The sequence below is a fragment of the Neofelis nebulosa genome, chromosome 3 (genome assembly GCF_028018385.1).
Source record: "Neofelis nebulosa isolate mNeoNeb1 chromosome 3, mNeoNeb1.pri, whole genome shotgun sequence".
Classification (NCBI taxonomy): domain Eukaryota; kingdom Metazoa; phylum Chordata; class Mammalia; order Carnivora; family Felidae; genus Neofelis; species Neofelis nebulosa.
Genome location: NC_080784.1, coordinates 79,355,150 through 79,373,572, shown reverse-complemented (window position 1 = coordinate 79,373,572; position 18,423 = coordinate 79,355,150). Strand labels below are relative to the sequence as shown.

The following is an 18,423-nucleotide window of genomic DNA, read 5'->3' as shown; positions in this document are numbered from 1 at the left end:
AGATTTGCTCACAAATTTTCTCGTGTGAAGCCTTACAGATTAATTCTTGTGGCAGACCACAGAGAGAAACCAACATACCCTGTTCTGTGCCGTTGCTGTAAATTTTGCTCTAGCAATTTTCACATATGTTAGAAGTTGACTGGTTTGTCTTTTAACACCAACTCCTAAATAGTGCCCGTGGGCTCAATAAATGAACAAAAAATAATTGAATGCTTACCCCCTTCAGTGTTTGGTTGTGGCAAATTTATATAAATAAGACACACCCACCCTCAGAAACCTCGCAACCAGTACAGAGGATATGATTATGTAACCCACCAAAAAAAAATAATACAAGTAGAATGTTATAAATATCTTGCGGTGGATGCAAACAAAATATTCTCTGAATGTACAGTATTCAAATGAAACCAAGAAAGAGGGAAATGTTTGTTTTTGTCAAATATGTGGATGACTATAACTGTAAAGTCCTATATATTATTTAAAATAGTGTTTTTATCTTTTAGTCAGTGATGGACTACTTTGAGATCCAACCGCTCCCTATAAATATTCCTATATACATAGACCAAAATTTTGCACACAATTTCAGGAGATTTAAAGATTCACTTGAAGTTTGGCCATGAACATTTAGTTAAGAACCCTTGATCCAGATATATGTAGTTAGGATTTTATCACGATTTATGTAATAAATAATCTGTGTCCACATATAAACTAGTAAACATCATACAGAAATATTTTTAGTAGTACAGAAGCAATGCTGCAGACCCATGATACAATAAATGTTATATATTAAAATACAAGTATTAAATATTATATTTCAATAGTTATGTGAAAATTTTGCTTGCAAACAGGCTAACAGAGCATGATACTTTCAGAGTGTTAAAACTGTTTCTAAACAATTACTTTTTAGCACTGCTAATGAAAATGACAACTTTTGCAATGACTTTTTGATGAAAACTTGGCACAATTAAAAGGTTACTTTTATAAAGGTTGATAGTTTCCAGGATATTGAGAGCATTTTGTGCACGCGACTTTGATTGAATATTAATTATGTGTTAATAAAAAATTATAAATGTTGAAGTAGATCATGTAGAAATGGACTTAAAACACTTCTATGGAAGAGGGAGTTTAACGCATTAACATAATTTTTTTTCATGATGACTATACAGATAATTTGGGCTTAATAATCATGTGTTTGTTGCTGTGACTACTGACAGACACATGTGTACAGGTGCAGAAAGAATAGGAAAATATCTTTGAAATTCAGGACTCACTTATTCAATGTCGTTAAGGCTCAAACCATATTCAGGTCTGAGGGTCCCTCTTCTCTCAACAGCTATATTCTATATTTGTTAGTAGAAAAATACCATTCTTACTGTGGGGTTCTAGGGAAACAGTTATGCCTCATAATTTTCTACCCATACCTTTATAGTGATTCAAGGAAGAAAAAGTAGAGAGGGAATCTAAGGGCACAAAATATATAAGGGAGATTATGGTCAGAATTGTTCAACTGAGAATCAGTGCATCTCAGAAATTTGCATTTGCATGTTCTATACATCATTTTGGTGTATATTTATTGGTTCTGAAAATGTTGCTTTAGGGGCGCCTGGGTGGCTCAGTCGGTTAAGCGGCCGACTTCAGCTCAGGTCATGATCTCAGGGTCCGTGAGTTCAAGCCCCGCGTCGGGCACTGTGCTGACAGCTCAGAGCCTGGAGCCTGTTTCAGATTCTGTGTCTCCCTCTGTCTAGCCCTCCCCCATTCATGCTCTGTCTCTCTCTGTCTCAAAAATAAATAAACGTTAAAAAAAATTTTTTTAAAATGTTGCTTTAAATATATATCCAATATTAAACTCCGGGCCATCATTGACTCCTTTGTCCATGAAGGCAAGGAGGTAAGGCTTGGTTTACAGAGAAGCAAGCCACAGACTCAATGGTAGTTCCTCAAGTTCAATGAAAAATGCTCCATTTTTCATGAAATAACCGTATGGGGATCCAGACACCATACATGAAAATTAGAAATTAACAATGCTTTAATCAACATGTGGAACTATGTGGCTATAACATATTTCTTAGCTACTTATTAGGATCTTTCTATATTTGGAGTATCCCATGTCATACAATTTAAAATTATTATGCCTCTATTTGTACGGTGCCTCTTAATTTACAAGGCATTTTCACAAACACGGTTTTCTGTAAACCTCTTAACTTTTGAGCAGTTCTCTCCATTTTATAAATGAGGAGAGCTAGGTTTTTCAATGACATATGCCTAGTAAATGGCCAAGCCAGGACATTAATCAAGGTCTTTCAACTCTCTCGCGCATTATTTCCATTTCAACACGGTTACTTGCATTTCGCGATACATAAAATGTACTGGCTTTTACATTTTTCATTATGAAATAATTCATCATAATTCTCAGAGGACATTCTTATTTGAAAATTCATCAAAAAATATATCCAATATAAGCATTTTTAAGTGAATGGAATATTTTGATTATCATTTTATTTCTTGAGACCGAATTTAGTTGGTGTTTAGTTCTTCTTAAGAGAGATATTTATGGATCAAAACTACCTTTCCAGACTGCTGGTTTCCTTCCAAACAAAATTTCTTTTTACTTTTTTTCCTCTGGCACAAGTTTCTGCATGTAACAGCAGGAATACAAATTATGTCCAAAGCACTTACGTAGTTGGCAGAAGTATTTTCTCTTCTGCTATAAATTTATCAAACATTTTTCAAAACAGTAAATCCCTGAAAACAAGGGCTGAATTCCAAATAGAATCATCATAGTTATGCCATTTACAATGTTTTAGTTAAGAGAATCTTCAATTATCTATTGTAAAGATCCTAAGTTCGAACGCAATAACAATTTGCTATGGGTCTGAACTGGCAGACTAATTTTCAGCTTCAGCAACTCTATTTTTTTCTTGAAACTTTAGGCCAGTTTTTCACTATGGGAAATGCATTACTAATTAGTGATCAGTTCCTGCATGGGTCTTTTTACACAACGTAAGAATATGCATGGCATTGCAGACTGTAGCATTATCATCAAATCGGGAGCATAATGGGACAGATGGAGGAGAAAGAAAGAGCTTTCAGGAGTCAGAAGACAAAATTGAGTGCATACGACATCATTTATAATGTCCTTATGTGTGCAAATTCAATTAGAGGTAAAATATTGATTAGGTAGTTGATGTCACAGATAATACATTATGGAAAAGTAATTAAACATTTTCAATTTTTCATTTTTTAAATATTCACAACCCTAGAGCAGAATTAAAGATGAGTTAGTTAGGAAATAAATGGTGCTGATATGAGAAATGAGTTGAGTATGGACAGTCAGATGAGAATTTTTTGTTAATCATAAAGTATTCAGCAAGGATTTATTAAGTGCCTAATATTTGTTAGGCATTCTGTCAAGCAAAATAGATACAATGATGGACACAGAGTAAGACATAGTCCCTTCCCACAAGGACTCTCACCTTTTGAGAGCAGTGAACACTCATCCTTTGAAACACCTTGCACCATTGCTCAGATTCACTAGGGTATTTATCTGGAGTTAGAGAAATATAACTGGGTATGTTGACGCAACTCCAGTTGCCACATCTCTTTTGACCAACAACACAAAAATTTATTAGTACAGTAGTTGAAAATGGCCACCATCAAAGCACAGATTTATTAAGACCTTTCCAGATTCTGATTATTTGACATTTATCCTTTATTTCTAAGCTGTGCTTGAAAATATTAACCAGATGGAACCTCAGAGAAGAGTCTCTGGGCTCTTGACTGCATATCAAATGAAAAGGCCACCCTGAGAGCTCAAATACAAGTTTGACTAATCTTAAATACTAAATACCAAAATACTTACATGCCAAAAACACAGAAATACAAAGGAGGTGGAGATGTTATGAGGAGTTCATATTTATGAATATAGAGGTGGAAGAGAATATAATAAATGCACATAAAGAAGGTAGTGTTCATTTCTTGGGGTAAAAAATGAAGTCTAGCAGCTGGTGGGATATAAAGGAAAAAAAATCAAATCAGATATGGAACAAAAATCTGTACAGTTAGCAACCATAGATGGGAAAGTGTTTGGAGAACATAAAAGGAATAAAAGAATATAGTCTCCAAGGATAAGGAGAAAGAATGGTACAGAAAATATGTACACAAATATAGAGCTTTTCATCGCAGATTTTTATGGAAAAAGATTAATTAAGCAGTTGACAGCAATTTGTCCTTCTATAGAAAAAGCAGAGAAATATATTTAGCAGAAAGATACAGACATCAATTTATACTTTACATAGAAGAATAATTTGAATAACCTAACAAACTGAAATTCTTTGCTAATGTTTCCCATTATGAAGAAGCAATAATTCAGTAAATACATAAATGCAATCTCCCTTGAGACAGGAAAGTATGTTTTGGGATAAAATGGCACATCATTCACATAGGGGTTTCTGTCTCGCAGATCTACATATTCATAAGAGAAGGGACATTAGGCCATATAAAAAAAGAAAGGGGTGGGGAGGAAAGAGGCTTCTAAGCAGCCAAAGAGATAGCAAGATTGCATAAAATACTGTATACTCAACAAAAAGTTCCTAATACAGTGCCTGACACATTTATTGATCAGTGACTTAGTCAAAAAAACTTTCTTGGCCCTCATCTTACAGCCACTTAACTTTAATTTTAAATATTTTTCTAGCCTTGCCATTTGTTTTCTTAGCCCAGAAGAGATGAAGAGATGGAGATAAGTAACTTGATAAAAAATAGGAAATAGCTGACCTCCAGACACTAAATGGGCAAGTAGAAAATAAAATTTGAAAAAGCCTCAAGAAAACTCAAAATCGGTCACTTCATGTTGGAATATACCCCTGAAACAACTCTGCAGGAAATGGGTGTGCAGGGCAGAAATTATTACTCACAATCACGAACTTATTTTAGTCATCTATTTTCTCAGTGTATACTTACTGATCACCTACCTTAAGTGACCTACATTCTCAATCCTTTTTTCATTTTCACCCTGTAAGAAGTCTATTTAGACACCTATTTTTTTTCCTGAACTGCCATTCGCCACTCCTGCCATGAAAATGTAATACCACAAACATAATATTTATCTTTTTATGTACTGTGGTCCTTTGAAGGGTTTCAAATCTCTGTAATATCTATGATTTTTTCACCCATTAAAAACCACACTTTGTCCCCTTGAAGGCAATATAGCACCCCCAATGAAGATATATGCTCTACTTTGAGCCAAGCACTGAAGTATGTAGTGGTAAACAAAATAGAAATGGTTTCTGCCCCTGTGGAACTCACTGTCTAGAGAAGGAGATAGTTAGTATAAGCTCAGTATAGTAGCAAATGCAAGGATATAATGATGAACCCATATTACTAGTCAGCTGGGTAAGAAAAGACTTCTTTGGGAAAGTGACACTTGAACTGAGATCTGAAGATGGGTAGGATTATCTAGTAAAGAAGGAAAGGAAAAGCATCCAAGGTAGAGAGAACAGCATGTACCAAGGGTCTGTAGCAGGAGGGAGTATGGTAAGAGCAAGAGATTTAAGAAGACCAATATGGATAGAGCAAAGAGAACATCAGAGAACACAATGTACAATGAGGCTGCAAAGCAGGCAAGGGGGTTGCAGGCTATATTAAGGCTTTTAGTCTCCATTCTATCCATGCAAAGAGCAAGCTGAAAAAAGTGAATGGCCTCAACCAGAAGCAGAGTCTTTAACATAATCAGATTTACAATAATCACACACATACAAATTGAATTATGTTTAAAGTATATTCTGTTTGTAAATGCCTGGAATTATGGAAGTTGTAATATTTTCAGTGTTTTCCATTAAAATGACAATGATTTAAAAATTGATGCTTCTATGGTGGATTTTAATTGCCTAGAAAATTAGACCACATGAAACAGTTAATTCTCAACAACACCAGGAAAAGCAGGTATTTTTCTATTTAAAATTGGACCAACTCATTGTGACATATGGAGTAATAAAGAAAATGAATAATGAATGTATGCAACAGATGATTATTATGTTTATAAAGTATGACAAGTAGAATGGTTGCAAAATAATTGATGAAGAATAAAGGCTGATAAGAGGCATATGTCATTCTAAAAGCTGTAAGAGTGAGCCTCTCCTCAACTGATATGCTATGCATCCCTACTTGAACAAAACAACTGCTTCTCTTACCTTTGAATGCATTTGTTTCCTACCATATAAGAAATTTCCATTAGAAATCATACCATTTTAAGAAATGACTTTAAGTCACTCAATTCCTGTTCTTTGGTACTATACAATAGGTGAGTCTTTTTTTTTTTTCTTTTTTCCTTCTTCCTTTTTATTTTATTTTATTTTATTTTATTTTATTTTTAATGTTTATTTTTGAGAGAGAGAGAGAGAGAGAGAGAGAGAGAGAGCAAGGGGTAGGGAGAGAGGGAGACACAGAATCTGAAGCAGGCTCCAGGCTCTGAGCTGTCAGCACAGAAACCAATGCGGGGCTCAAACCCATGAACTGAGAGATCATGACCTGAGCCGAAGTCAGACGCTTAACCGACTAAGCCACTCAGGTGCCCCTCCTTCTTCCTTTTTAGAGAGAGAGAGAGAATGTATGAGGGGGAAGGAGAGTAAGAGAGTAAGGAGGGAGGGAGGGAGGGAGGGAGGGAGAGAGAGAGAGAGAGAGAGAGAGAGAGAATCTTAAGCAGTTTCTACATTCAGCATGGAGCTCCAACATAGGGCTTAATCTCACAACCACGGGATCATGACCTGAGCTGAAATTGAGTTGGACACTCAACTGACTAAGCCACCCAGGAACCCCAACAGGAGGTGAGTCTTAACAGAGTTCAGAAACTTGCTTAAACTTAGTTACATTAGGGTTCAAATACATCTTTGATTTCTATTCTCAGTATATTTGTATTTGTCCACGTGTATGTGCATATACCATTGAATATTAGGTTATAAAATCTCAAAATATCCTTTTTTTTTTTTTCAACGTTTTTTATTTATTTTTGGGACAGAGAGAGACAGAGCATGAATGGGGGAGGGGCAGAGAGAGAGGGAGACACAGAATCGGAAACAGGCTCCAGGCTCCGAGCCATCAGCCCAGAGCCTGACGCGGGGCTCGAACTCACGGACCGTGAGATCGTGACCTGGCTGAAGTCGGACGCCCAACCGACTGCGCCACCCAGGCGCCCCTCAAAATATCCTTTGAGGTTTTTTTCTACATTTTAATTTTATTTATTAATTTTAATTTTTTTTGCATGTTCATTTATCTATTTTTGAGAGAGAGAGAGAAGGAAAGCACGAAGAGAGAAGGAGTAGAGAGAGAGGGGAAGAGAGAGAATCCCAAGCAGGCTCCTTGCTGTCAGTGCAGAGCTCAACACAGGGCTTGAACCCATGAGCCCTGAGATCATGACCTGAGCTGAAATCAAGATTAGGACACTTAATGAATGAGCCACTCAGGCACCCCTTCATTTTATTTTTTAAATAATACCATAGTAGAGAAACGCAAGTGTTGCTATTTAAGAGCAGACTGTGTGCCCCAACTGATGCTCTCAGGTTAACCAGGAAGTATATAATATGAAAGAAAGGCAGGGAGGCCTGGAAGTTTGGTTTTTTTATGCTGTTCTAGAAAAACCTCATCTTGTTCAACTTGGCTATTTAACACTTTGGTCAGATATGTGCACACAACACAACCTTTGACAAAATTACTTCCTGGGTTGCTTTTATTTTCCAAATGAGGTAAAGTTATGTAAAGCGATCAACAACTTTCCACCACCCTCCCAAAGATGACAGAAACACTACTGCTCCATGCCATTGTGGAATACAAGGATGTGCTCCCATACCAACAGAGGCCCTGAGCCAATTCCAAGGTCCTTGGAAACTATCCAGTGGGTGAGAAGCCAGATCAGAAAATATTTACTGAGATGATTCACAAAAGGTCAGTCAAGATGGGGCCTCTGAGGACATTACAAATGACTCTAGGATGGGTCCAAAGAGCCATGTGTGAATTAAAGTTCTGAAAGGCCTGGCAGGAGTCAGACTGTCACCCATGCCAGTCATCCCAGAGCCCAGAAATTCATGGCCTACACCAGAATGAGCTCCACTCAGACATTCTGGCACTGCCTACGGTTGCACACTGAGTCATAGGATGTGGCAAATAGTCCAGCAATTATCATTCTGGCATCTCACAAAGTAAAAATCATGGGTTGCTTTTGTTCTACTCTGTGAAGGCCAAACTGACAAACAACAAAACAAAAGATGGCAGGAAATTTTTTAAAAGTTTCTTTACCAAATCTCTTTTGGAAGTCAATTGGAAATTTATGTGGTGGCACAGAGTGTAACTGTTCTTTATAAATAAAAGAGTAGTGTGTTAAAGGGCTTGTGAACAGCTCTGAATGTTGTTCAATGATCTGGGATCCTGAAAATATTCTTGTTCTTCCCTGGGCACTTTCCTCCCTCGCTTATGAAGATCTTCCACCCTGTTTCTAAAAGAAGTACACATCTCTATAGTGGGGCAGTAACACACAGAGGCAAATAGGCAGTAGCAACAGCCTTTCATTGGGGCATACTTCCCCTGCTGGTTGGCCCTATTCACACTGCATCCTGCAGCACGCCTGGGCACTCCAAAAGGACCAGCCCTACGGAGCTAAAAGACACCAAAATGCTCACATCTGCACCCTAGCAGTCCTTGAAATCACAATCATAATATTAACTATTACAGCTTATGGCAGTGTATTTATATGGCATAAAATGTGGCCCTAAATTATTAAAATAAGCTTTCCCTCCTGTGGAGAAACTGCTCTGCAACCACATAGCTAGCTACCTAGATGATAGATAGAATATGTTCAGACATATTTTTCAGACAGAGTATTTCCATATCATATATCATAATTATGAAAATTCAATTTATATATGTAATATTTTCATTTTGTAATTAATAAACAACTGATTGGCGATGGAAAGTCTGTACTTTATATACTGAAATTCAAGATCGAGAGCTTAATAGTAGTGTTCACATTGTCACACTTTTTTTTTTTTAAGTAGAAAAGTTGTTCAGGTATCTCTGCCTTAAGAAGAGCTATTTTCAATGACATTTAGGCTAAAATTAGCAAAAGTCAGACTTCTATCTTTACCTTGTGATATCTTCAGGTGAAGATGAAATTTTGTGACTTTAATTGACTGTCTTAAGGAAGTGATCTTAGAAGCTAGCTGGCCAGTAATCTCTGCAGACCAAGGACCTATTCCAAATCCCTCAATATAGTGGTCTTTACTGATTTCACCTCACTAGATTTAGATTTTTATATTGGAACTGTGTACAGTATGCTGGTGAGCAAATGGGCAAAACCCTCTTTTATTGTTGTTTTAGAATATGAGGAAAAAGAAATAAAGAAAACTTAATTAATTATCTTTGTATGTTTCAAGAAGCTAAGAGGTAGCCTCCCCGTTGCCATGGATATGGGCATCCTGTTTATAATAATGGTCTTTTCAAAGAAACTGAAGCTCATTAAAATCACCAGTTACACAGTAGCACTTTTATTGCAATGTCCCATTAAATTTATAAAATTTATGTATCCTCAATATTTTGCTTTCAATAGTCTTTTGTAGCAGTTTTTTTCCCTACAATATGTTTTTCAAATGTCATTTTTAAATGATTAATATTTTAGTGTATTTTAAAACAAAATACAGATTCTATTCATTACAGTTCTGTTGGAGAAAACATAATTGTTTAACAGTTTAAAATATGTTTTTATTTTTACACATATTGTGTTCATGGAAAATAGGTTAAAAATCTGTCAGTAAAAAAGTCAATTGTAGCTAACGTTTTTTGAGTGCTCACTATGTGTCATGTCATCTTCTAGGTGATTTGTATGTATTAACTAATCTGTATTTGGGGTCTGAAATTTATTTGGCAGCCTTAACAGAGGCTGAAATTAGTAATATTGTTTTGACTATATAGAAAAATAAAATTTATCGGTTAAATGTTCTACCCAGAGCGAGAGAAGAAGAAGGAAAGGAAAGGAGTTACGGGGATGTTTTCTACTAGGTTAGTAAGCTTCCAGTTCACCTTAAGATCCATTTTATTAAGCTAGTTCTGTTTTTAACTTTTTGAGGAACCTGTTTTCCATAGTGGCTGCACCAGTTTTTGCCTCCAGCAGTGCAGGAGAGGGTGGATGGGTGAAATAGGTGATGGGGATTAAGCAGTCCCCTTGTTATAATGAGCACATCCAGTGATGTACGGAAGTGTTGAATCACTATAGAGTACACCTGAAACTAATATTACTAACATTACACTGTATGTTAAGTAATTGGAATTAAAATTTTTAAAAATCCACTTTATTAAGTTAAAAAAGTAGTTATGGTTCCTAGGAAGTACAATAATGAAAGTTGTCAACAATTACCAGGCTTTTTTTTTTTTTCAGGCACTATGCTATGTTACTTAACTATTTTGCATTATTCAATCTACAAATGCTCTTTTCAAAATTTTTCTTTTATGGATAAGAAAACTTCTGTTCAAGGAAGTATATAATTTGTCCCAAAACACACAACTAATGGTGTTAGAGGTGAGATTGAGCCCAAATTATTCTACTGTTCTACTCCAGTACATAAGGTCTCAACTAAATTATTTTTATTATTATATATAATTAAACTACATAGCCTTATCTTATAGATAACTTTATATGTATTTATATATCTTCATATATATCATAACATCTATATCTTAATACATATAAAATCAGCCTCTCACTCTGCAACCAGTCTTGGGGAATAGAATAGTAATACAATGAAGGTGGCCACAGTGAATATGATAGTCTAAAAGTTATGTCTTGGGGCTCTATGGCAAAAAGGAAAATGGGGGCCTGGGTCACCCCAGGCCTAATAAATTCCTCAAGACTTAAAAATAGCAACACTAGTGAGGTTTTCTTCACTAGAGTATTAAATTATGCTTTTATTTTTTGAGCATTGAAAATCCAACTGTGGATATCTAGAGCCCTCTCAAAGGAACCTAACTCTTGTATTTGCATTCTATCATGTTCTTGGAGTCAACGTACACTGACTAAACTTAAAGCTATATACAGATTTCCTTTAGTGTTGGTTGTAAGTAGTAGTAGTACCTATGTAATACAGATCCACATTTCTATCCACTTACTCATAAGTATTTATGGAGCACCTGTGATGTACCACAGTGTACAAGTACTATAGATGCAAAGATTAATGAGAAATCGCTCCCACCTAATGTAGCTCAAAGTAGAATTTAGGAGACAGATATGTATAAATCTAAATTGTGATGTATTGTGCTAGAGGTCTTCAAAGTGTCTGAAAAAGGGCTATGGGAGCTCAGGGGATGGAGTGATTGTAGAAATCTTAATGTTTCATACCATAGTGCCAATGGATTTAGTTAATGTATACAGATAGGGTTTCCAATCAAGAGAGCAAGTCTTTTCTGTGCAAGGGAACCAGTGTGCTGAGGCAGGACCAGCGGAAGTTAAAAGGTTCAGAATGCCAAGGAGGTAGGAGACCAGCAGGCAATGGGATGGAGAGAAAAGTGTCCGGGTCAGAACAGGAAGGATCTTGAATTTTGTTCTCAAAGCCAGTGTGGTCTCTGAAATTTTTTATTGTGTACCTCTATTAGCACAAAGCCCTTAAGATATGCATATTTATCTATGTACAGGTGAACTTACTTATGTTATCATAAAGCACACATTAAAAATACAAATGTCAGAAGATATAAGAAATTAAATCAAACAGAGGTCCTGAAATTTTCTTCTCCTGTCCCAATGACACATTCTTTGTCTCTGCACCCCACTTTAGGCAGTGAACATTCAAAAGAGACTTGGAAACAAGGGAGTGGTGCCATCAGCTATGCATTCTTGAGAGACCAGCTCAGGGAGAAGTGTGAAGAAAGGATTGAAAGAGATCAGGGGGTGCCTGTGATGGTGCCAGAGAGCTGGTGGGGGAACCTGGGTTGAACTGTGGCACAGCAGAGGGTATGACTGATTGGCTCCCCTGGTTGGGGACGGGGAATGCCAGAACCACCCTGAGGCTCTAGCTATCCATCTGCCAGGGCTACTCAGAACCATATATACACAGTTTCTCGAGGAACTCTTCTTCCGCATGCTTTGTATCAAGACCTTGTTAAGGAAAAAAAAAAGAGAGAGAGAGAGAGAATAAAGAGAAGTATATAAACAAAAATTTTAAAGTTCTATCTGGATAGTAAATAGGCAAGTGCTCATTATATTAGTTTCTGTATTTCTCTATGCTTTTGAAATATTTTAAATAAAAATATAACTTATTTGCATGTTTACATTTTTAAATCAACTTCATTAACAGAGAATTTGATTTCTGTGACTATTAAACATTAAGTTCTCCTTACAGAACTATGAAGCAGTTTTTTAAATTCAGTGAAATGTTGACATGTGAGAATTTCTTACCTTAAAATGACTAAACATTTCATACATCTGCAGATAGGTGCAAAATTGCTATCAACTCCCCTCTTCTGTTACAAAATTAATGAGTGTTCAGTGAAGCCATAACAAAGAATTTTCCTCTAGGCATGTTATAAAAACATTTCTAGTTCTAGTATGAATGCAAAGTCTTGACTGAAATCCAGTGATTTAAAATATGCACATTTTTGAAGATGACGAATGCCACACAAAGTAGTTCTTTTGATTTTTCTCATATTTAAAAATCTCTGATCTACCTTATCAAGTCCTATTCATAATGAATATTTTCCTAAGGGAAGATTGAGGAACAATTAATGATTAAATTCAAAGCATTCTCATTTCATCTGACTACTTGAGGATATGGAGCTCCAATAAATTCTGAGTATCACTAAAGGACTCAATTGATACTACTGTATCTCCTTCATAAAGGACGATTTTGTTCAAAACTGATACCTCAAATTATTGGAGGAATAATGGATTTGCTTTCACTATGATAGTTTTTTGATGTTATATAATAACACTGGGGTCTGAATCTCAGTCTCTGACTCATGACACTTTCATTTTAGTCTCAATATAAATGAGAAAAGTAGTGTTGGAAAATAAGAGACAAGTCCATGAAAGTGCATAGAGTCATACATTCATGAAATAAATAATCATCAATGCATTCGGAGTTTGTCCATTATGCTCCTTATGAAAAAAACTTAATATTTCCATTTTATTTCCCCCTCTCCTTTTAAGAGTCCCCATGAGAATTTTCTATATTTTGTGGATACTTCTCAATTATATAATTAACATTTGTCATTAATCTTTATAAATGAAAAAATAACAAGCCAAAAATATTAACTGAGGAATTGTCTTTCCATCATCAATAGTCCTGTCTAGGAATTTTACTCTCACATTTATAGAATAACAACCTGAGGTTTCAAATGTAAAAATTAATAAAATAGATAAAAACAGTAATGTATTCTTAAAGGGCATAAGTCACATAGGGAAAAAAACTGCAAATATCAGAATTATTAAATCAAGAAAATCCTCTGTTTTGTAGATTCATGGAGAAAAGCATATGCATCAGATCTACTAAAAACACATTTTATAATGTGGACTCAACTGTATGTATGTTTTATTTTATAATTCTTATTTTTCCATTTATATTTCATAGTATTTGTATCTGGTTGAAAATAAACTCATTTTACACAACTTCTAAAAATGTCAATTACGCTGGAAAAAGAAATGGCTACTTCGATTAAAAAGCCATCATGCCACATTTCCATCATATTTAAAAACGCATGCTGAAAAAGACAGCCTTGAACACTTGAAGTTTTGAGGTTACCTAGAAAAATTATATTGCAGTCATTGGTTTGTGAAATAAGCTCAATCACCATCTCTTGCTCATCATTCTTTGTAATTGATGAGACCACTATATGAAAATAAGACTACCCATAAACTGATAGAATTCCTTCAACCCCAGTCTTCTAGTCTGCAAAATGAAAAAAAGTCTACTTATCTATATCTGTCTATCTATCTATCTATCTATCTATCTGTCATCTACCTATTACTTGCCTCGGTAATATTGAAATGGTCACATTCAGAAGTGTGTTTTATAATGTTGACTGTAAATCACACAACTGCAAATATTCACAAAGAAGACAGCAGGAGTATGAGGTCTGTCCTCCCCAGAACACTAAATGGCTGTTACTCTGCTTTGTGGCTCCTGATTTTTTAGAAAGTGCTTTCCTACATTTCCCAACTTAACAGTAATGCTCATCCTTCATCTATTGACATATTGCAACCCATCCAGGAACAAAGGGAGTCAAGAAAGGGACTGATGCTAGAATATTCCTTTCCGGGATGTGTAAGATCATAGGTGTAGTAGTATTAAATTCTGCAAGGGTAGCTTCTCACAAATTCATTTATCAAGAGTCTCTCTGGCTGGGCAGTAAGATTGCTGGACTGGGTAAAACCCTGCTAGTAAAGTTAGTTTAGAAGCCTCCTAATCAGATGACTTAGGGGGTCTGACCCATAAACAAGTGGTTAGCACTATCACCAAACAGATATTTTCTTATCCAGGGATGAAAAAACAGGAAACACAATCACTCTTTCTCTGTCTCTGTACCAATAAATACTGCAGAACCAAAGTGATCTAAGGATTCAGAGGAAACATATTCCTGATAAATTATCTACTGCTGTATTCAAAATAAAATTCTTGGAAATTTTGGTACTTGATGCCTATGAAGTAGGAACTGAGCCTTCATTTGTTTAAATAAAGGGTTATTAGTATCTTAAACCTGACAGGTGTTTTCTTAAGGCAGTGTTTCTCAATCTCTTATATGTATTAGAATCACCTGGGAGTCTGGGGAGGCCCCACCCCCCCACCCCAGACTCATAGTATTCAGTGCTGCCCAGGTGATTCTAATGTGCAGTCAGGGCTAACCACTCAGCGAGTATAGGATACATCTGTGAACACAGGGGCACGGTTCCAGCTGTCATGGAGCCATAGTTCTGGAGGTTAGAGTTCATCGTAAACAGAGAAGTAACATAATATTAGATAGTGATAAAAGCCATGGTGAAAACAAAGCAGCTTATATTAGAGAGAGACTGAAGGCAAGGAGCAGGACATTTTTGATTGGCGAGGGTGGGGAAGACTTCCTTAAAGAGGGGACATCTGAACTGAGACCTAATTATCAAGAAAAATGAGGCTTGCAAAGATCTAGGGGTACTGGTTTACAGGAAGAGGAAACAGTGTAAAGCCTTAAAGTGGTATGATTTTGATGGAGTTGAACAAAAGAAAGGAGGCCAGCAAGCCTGGGATGATTGGTGTGATGGAGATGAGAAGGACAGGCCACAGACAGATCAGAAAAGCCTCCTAGGGCTTGATAAATGTCCTGATTTTTTTTTTTTTTAATTTAAAGTGAAGGCATAGGAGATTTTAGGCAAGGGAATAGCATGATCTTATTTACACAGCTATAGATCATTTTGACTTTGTGTGGAAAACAGAATGTTGGGTGGGCAAGAGGAAGATTAAGAGACTTTAAGTGGTCCAGACTAGAGAGCATACAACTGGAACAAGAATGAAATGGAGAGAGCACAAGGGAGGTTCTGAAACACTGCAAAAACGCAATGACTGATGAAGCTGGGTAATGAGGTTCGCTGGGCAATTCTCTCCATAACTGTCGGAAATCTCTGGAATAAAAAGCTGTGTGAACATATAAGTGCAGAATTGCTATAGGCTTTCGCGGAAAAGATTTTGACCTGGGTGCTTCATGTCCATTCTAGTTTTATCATGGGGACAGAAAGACTTTCGCAGGGTATGTGAGGACTTAAATCATTTTCACATTATTTCAGACAAACTTTAGCAGACGGAATGAGTAATCAAAACTAAACTGAAGAATGGAAAAGTTGTCTGTTATAGGTTTTTCCTTATTCTATTCAGAGCCCCAAATCAAGGGTCTTATTAGATAATGTATTGTCAAAACACTCCTGCAGCCTGATCTTTTTCCTTAGTAGTATTCTTGTTTTTGCTGTGTTCCCTTTCTTAGGAAGTGTGTTTCTTGGGCCACATCCTTTAATCCACAATTTAGATGGAATTTGTCAGGCTAATGGTTGCTAAGATTTTTTAGGTCTCTCCCTAAAACCTGGAGCTAGACTCCCTGCCTAACTCAGTGCTCCTCTCCTCACACACGGGTTATCTCCTCGTCCCAGCTCAGGACTACAGAGCAGCTTATATTCCTGTGGGACTCAGCACCTACCTGTTCTGGGCACTGTGGTTCCACTGGAACGTGAACTACCTGAAGATATTTCTGGGAGTTGCCCATTCTGTTAGCATTAAGTCCACTTGGAATTTAATTTAGCAATCTTGTAATGTAACTAAATTAGAAAGATAATTCATCATACATCACAGTGGATACTTTTGATGGATGTGTCACAGCTTGGTACAAAAAACCTGTTAGACCCAATGTCCACAATCTAATACTTTAAACTTGTACAGTTGAGTCATCCCCTCTCTGCTCTACAGGAGACAGATGCACTTTACGGTCTTCTCTCTGGTGATTCACCCTGTAGGCCAGACTGTTCTAAGCTCCTTGGTACATGCTCAGATGCCAGATGCTAAGAAAGTATTCCGTATTTCCTTTTTTACTTTGTTTTTTATTGAAGGTACTTTGAAGTTTGCAGAAATAGAAGCTTTAAGAGTTTGGTAGTTTATCAATAGTAATTTAGGTCTATAGGATGAGTCACGGTCATTACCTATATATACTTGAGCCTAGCAAAGGCAATGATGAGTTCTCTTAGCTTGTAGAACTTCTCTGAATGGCTAAAATATTTACACAGTTGGATACTCTCCTGTATTACCAATTTTTTTTTTCCCTGAACATAAGCAGAGGAGCAAAGAAACCAGATTGGCCATTTTCTTTATAGGGAATTGTGACTGATGCTCTTCTGCGTCTTTTTGACTCATGTCGAATGACCTGAATCACTCAATTATTCAATCAACAAAGATTAGTACACTCTCCTATAGCTAACAGTATATTTCCATTGCTTTCTTCATTCTCGTCTTCCATTCAGACATGTGAATATTCTTGGCTTAAGTATGATAAAAATAAATATATACAAAAGTGTTTAACTTTATTAACATATGCAGTTAGTAAATTTTCTTACAAGTCATTGTACAATTCATAAAAATATACAAAATCAACAGATTATTTCTAAATAAGTATTTCTCATTGCATTTTCTAAAATTTTCATAATGAGAATGCATCATTTTTATAATCCCAAAAATGATTTTAAAATTCCTGTGTGCATCTACAATTTGTATATGCCCTATCATTACAACTATAATAGTTGACCATGATCTACAGTTTCATTTCGTGTAGTTTCAGTTACCTGCAGTTGACTGCGATCTGACACACCTCAGAAGGTCAGTAGTAGCTTAATGCTATATCACAATGTCTACATCATTTACCTCACTTCATCAGTTACGCATTTTATCATCTCACATCATCACAAGGGTGAATACAATACAATAAGTTATTTTAAGAGCAAGAAAAACAGACCACATTCACATAGCTTTGAATACAGTATATTGTTTTGATCATCCTCTTTTGTTATTAGTTATTGTTGTTAATCTTTTACTGTGTCTATAAATTAAACTTCATCACAGGTACATATGTATAGAAAAAACAGGCATTCCCTCGGGATCTTGGAATGTATCCCCCATGGAAAAAGGGGGACTAAGTATATTTTTTAAAAAAGCACAACATGAAAACACAGCAAAAACTTAATGATAGTTATCTCTTGGTGGTTTATTTTATAAGTGATCTTAAAGACTCAATAAATATTTGTTGAGTAAAAAAATAACTTTTCCTCTTTATCCTTCCTAATTTTAAATAGATGGTTATGAGCAAATATTGCATTCTTCTTAAAACAAAAAAAATCAATAAAATTTAACTTCGGTCATTGTTATTGACCCATAAGAACTAATCCCCCCCACACACCCAAAAAAGATTTTATTGATTACTAAGGCTTAAAATTGCCAGTAAAAATACTGTATCTATTCACAATATACAATGATGCCCATCCAAATAATTGTGTGTGTTGTCCCTCTTTTTAAACTATTGTTTGAATCTTTTATTCTGATCTATTTTTACAGGTTACGTGTTTAATACCCTACATCATTTTAACTATTCCAAATAATGGGCTGAAAAGTCAGAAATCATGAGCTGGTTTCATTTCACAACTCTACCGCTTTCTAGCTATGACTTTTAGGTATATTGCCTCTCTGTGATTCATGGTTCTTATGGCACATGGCCCATTGGGTCTCTATGAGGATTAAATAAATTGCTTACATGAATATAGGTAAATCATTTAGCACAGTACTTTGCATATAGGAAGCATTCAACACATGTGAAGTATAATTATTTTTCTTTTTGCTTCCTAATAATAAAGTGTCTGGAGCACAGTTCAGGTTCACTAAACAGATACTTATTTGCTTT

At 35.9% G+C, this 18,423-nt stretch overlaps 1 protein-coding gene across 11 annotated transcripts in view; it reads right to left on the bottom strand.

Annotated features, from left to right (window-relative positions):
* IQCM (IQ motif containing M) overlaps positions 1–18,423 on the bottom strand; it is a 664,496-nt gene that overhangs the window by 235,554 nt on the left and 410,519 nt on the right. The window contains exon 13 of one of the 11 annotated variants that reach the window (XM_058721202.1): positions 10,778–12,124. The exons of 9 other annotated variants lie outside the window; for them this stretch is intronic. Coding sequence is in view for 1 of the 2 variants with exons in the window: in XM_058721201.1 (XP_058577184.1) it covers positions 12,060–12,124 (65 nt within the window). In the remaining variant the exon portion in view is untranslated. Of the gene's footprint in view, positions 1–10,777; positions 12,125–18,423 lie in introns of those variants that run through there. One more of the 11 variants, XM_058721201.1, reaches the window with a different exon arrangement.